The sequence below is a fragment of the Monopterus albus genome, unplaced genomic scaffold, assembly GCF_001952655.1.
Source record: "Monopterus albus unplaced genomic scaffold, M_albus_1.0 scaffold164.1, whole genome shotgun sequence".
NCBI lineage: Eukaryota > Metazoa > Chordata > Actinopteri > Synbranchiformes > Synbranchidae > Monopterus > Monopterus albus.
Genome location: NW_018128044.1, coordinates 711,277 through 714,237, shown reverse-complemented (window position 1 = coordinate 714,237; position 2,961 = coordinate 711,277). Strand labels below are relative to the sequence as shown.

The 2,961-nt window shown below is 37.7% G+C and overlaps 1 protein-coding gene across 1 annotated transcript in view; it reads left to right on the top strand.

Annotated features, from left to right (window-relative positions):
* Nucleotides 1-2,955, top strand: part of selenol (selenoprotein L) — an 8,812-nt gene extending 5,857 nt beyond the window's left edge. Inside the window, exons 7-9 of the mRNA XM_020615361.1 lie at nucleotides 1,007-1,129; nucleotides 1,727-1,864; nucleotides 2,757-2,955. Of these exons, the coding sequence (XP_020471017.1) occupies nucleotides 1,007-1,129; nucleotides 1,727-1,864; nucleotides 2,757-2,897 (402 nt within the window). The 3' untranslated portion in view covers nucleotides 2,898-2,955. The remainder of the gene's footprint in view (nucleotides 1-1,006; nucleotides 1,130-1,726; nucleotides 1,865-2,756) is intronic.
* The last annotated feature ends 6 nt before the right edge of the window (nucleotides 2,956-2,961 follow it).

Sequence of the window (2,961 nt, the reverse complement as noted above, 5' to 3'; positions counted from 1 at the left end):
TTAATGATTAATTAGATGGAACATTGTGGGTGTGGTGTATGAATGTTAACACTTTGTAATAATTCTTTAGTATATTACTTGTGTGGTGTAGAAGAGAATTATCTATGTAGAGATACTGCTTGCAAACCAATGATGGTAAGATGATGTCATGGGGTAGGACTGGATAAGTCTGACTTCTTCCTACTCCATTCAAGCATGTACTAGGTATAAGCAAATTGATATTGGATTAGCATTTGTTGGATATGTGTAAAATTATGTGTGTTGATATATCAACTGTCTTTACATGCTTGAAAGAATAAATCAAATCAAATCAAAATTTTTGTCTGGGCCAGTTTCATTAGTTTGTTTTTTAAAATGCTTCTGTTGAACAACAATACAAAAGCAATGACTGATTGTCATTGGTTAATTTTCAGTAAATTTCTATTTATTATTTTGTCAGTTTCATGTTATTTTCAAAATAACATCATTGTCTTATTATTATTAATATTATCATCATCACTGTAAACTTCATATGAGCTGTGTGAGAGCAAAGTTTGACAGTGTCTAAAGGAGGCAGAAACAGTGGCGCTGTCTAATTAAAGGAAGTGGAATCTTTCTACCTCCACCTCTAAAGCTTCCTAATTAATAAATTTGTTTTTTTTTTCCCTTTATCAATAACCAGGTGTTAAAAATTGACAGGACTAATTATTGGCCAGGTGCATTTCCCTCCTACACTAAGTAGCTGCTGGTTATACTGTGTGTGTGTCAATCTTCCCGTCTAACTCTCAAAAGTAAATAACTGATCTTTTTAACCATGTGAGCGTTGAAAGTTTCTTTCCTACATATTTTTTTTCAAAATGTCTGCCTTTACTCAGCCTTTCAGCTCCTGCTCATTTACCTTTTATATGAATAAGTCACTGGTAGTTAATCAAAATGTTCAAAAGTGAATTAAACATATCCTCATGAAGCAAGAAGACGTATGATTCTCGTGGTAGCTTTAATTTGCTTTCACTCCATTTGTCCGTAGGCAGCCCTGGAGGCTCAGTCAGTGTGGGTCTTGGTGGTTTCTTTTGGCTGCATGGAGGGAGCTCAGCTGTGGCTGGAGCAGACCGGATGTAGCTTTGACATGCTGCTGGATCCACAGAGGAAGGTTGGCATCTGTGTTTTCACCATAGTCAACTGATTAAAAACTAGAAAATTGAAATTACTTAATAAAGTAATTAGGAATTTAAAAAGAATCAGGTCATAGTAGATTAATCTGTCTGTATCTTATATTTATTTTCAGTGCTCATAGGCAGGAACATGAAAAGTAAAGAGGGAACTAATTTATATGCGAACTAAAAATGGCTGTGACTCAGCACCAACACAACATAATGCCACAACTCAGGGAACCAAGGGATTTTGCAGCTGTTTGATGATGTGTCATAAAAGCCCAGAAAGCTGGGCCTCTGAATCGTTCATTTGGTGAAGTCAGCCACCAGATGTTTGCAGATGTGAAATGGAAACAAGGGCAGTCGGCCAAATATGGAGGAAGAGAAGAGTTTCCACATCATCAGTCATGACGTGTGTGAAGAAGGTGATTAGGTCATCCAGGAAATATTTTTCATACTTCTGAATTCAAACCGCATGAGTTATTTTTGTTTATTTCTTTTTTCTCTGATATGTGCTTTGGGTTATATAAACCCGCCCAAATGCTTTTCTGCTTTTACAAAATTGTTTGAAACACTAGACGTCCTCTTTGCCACAGATCTACAGGAGTTTTGGCCTGTGCTCGTCCTACGCCAAGGTGATGAAGTTCGGCTGCCTGCTGCGTTACTCAGAGTACGAAGCAGTGGGCCGAGACTTCCCTGACATCCCCCCTCGCCTACTGGAAGACATCTATCAGGTACAAATGGACAACACAGCGATAACTGTGACAACCTGCTTGGGGACTATGAGGCAAAAATCAGCTGCTGGATCTGAATTATGCTCAGTGTCTCCTAGGCACTGTGCATTATTCTGGAATATAACATGATTATTTTGGAATATCCACTATGTAAGATTATTATCTTTCAAATAATAATGGTTCTAAAACTAGATTTTGACACTGGGCCCCAAGATTAGGCCCTCATTATAGTGAATACTGTGCTTTAATGGTGTATATTGGCTGGTTCCCAGGTTTAGAAACCAGCATTTTGAAACTGAAAGAAGGACTGTGGTTCATACTGTATCTATCTGACTTGATTGGACACAACAAGCAAATCCTTGTTGTCCAATGCAGAAACAAACGTTACATGATATAAAACCTACTAAGTATAGTTTTCTTCATACTAGTAAAGGCCTTAGTTTGTAAACATTTTAATAAATGAATCTCAAAACAGAAAATTCTTTGGCACAGTTTAAAGCGCTAGAACGTTTTTCCATTTATTTTAGAAAATAATACTTGGGACCCATTAACCCAGTATTACTTGTTAAACCGGAAGCAGTGCCCTCATGGTCAATATCTATCACTCTCTAGTTAAAACCAGATCTTGTACTTACAAAGAAAAACTTAAGCATGACACTGCAAGTTTATTTTACTAGAATTGTCACTTGGTCTTAATCAGTCATGACTGCGACTCCAAACAAATCTAAAAGTATTTAAATGTTTATTTTCCATTTTATACATGTCCTTTTATTTTAGTAAATGTGTGGGCTGTAAAATAAAACCAGTGAGCTAAAAGAAACTGTTTTGTTGAGTTGCAGAGTTCGGTATCACTTTTTGTGAGATGTTTATATAAAAACCATGGTGGTTTCAGATGGGCGGTGACTTTCTGTTGGATGAAGCAGGAAAGGTGCTTCTTTGCCACTCTTCTAAAACCCCTCTGGACAGGCCAACTGCGAGCGACATCCTGCAGGCTGTGGACGCTGCAGGTTGCTCTACACACACTGCACAATAACATCACTACGTGGACCAGGACCTGTGAAAGGTTAACACATCGCTGACACCACAGAGGAAGAGCG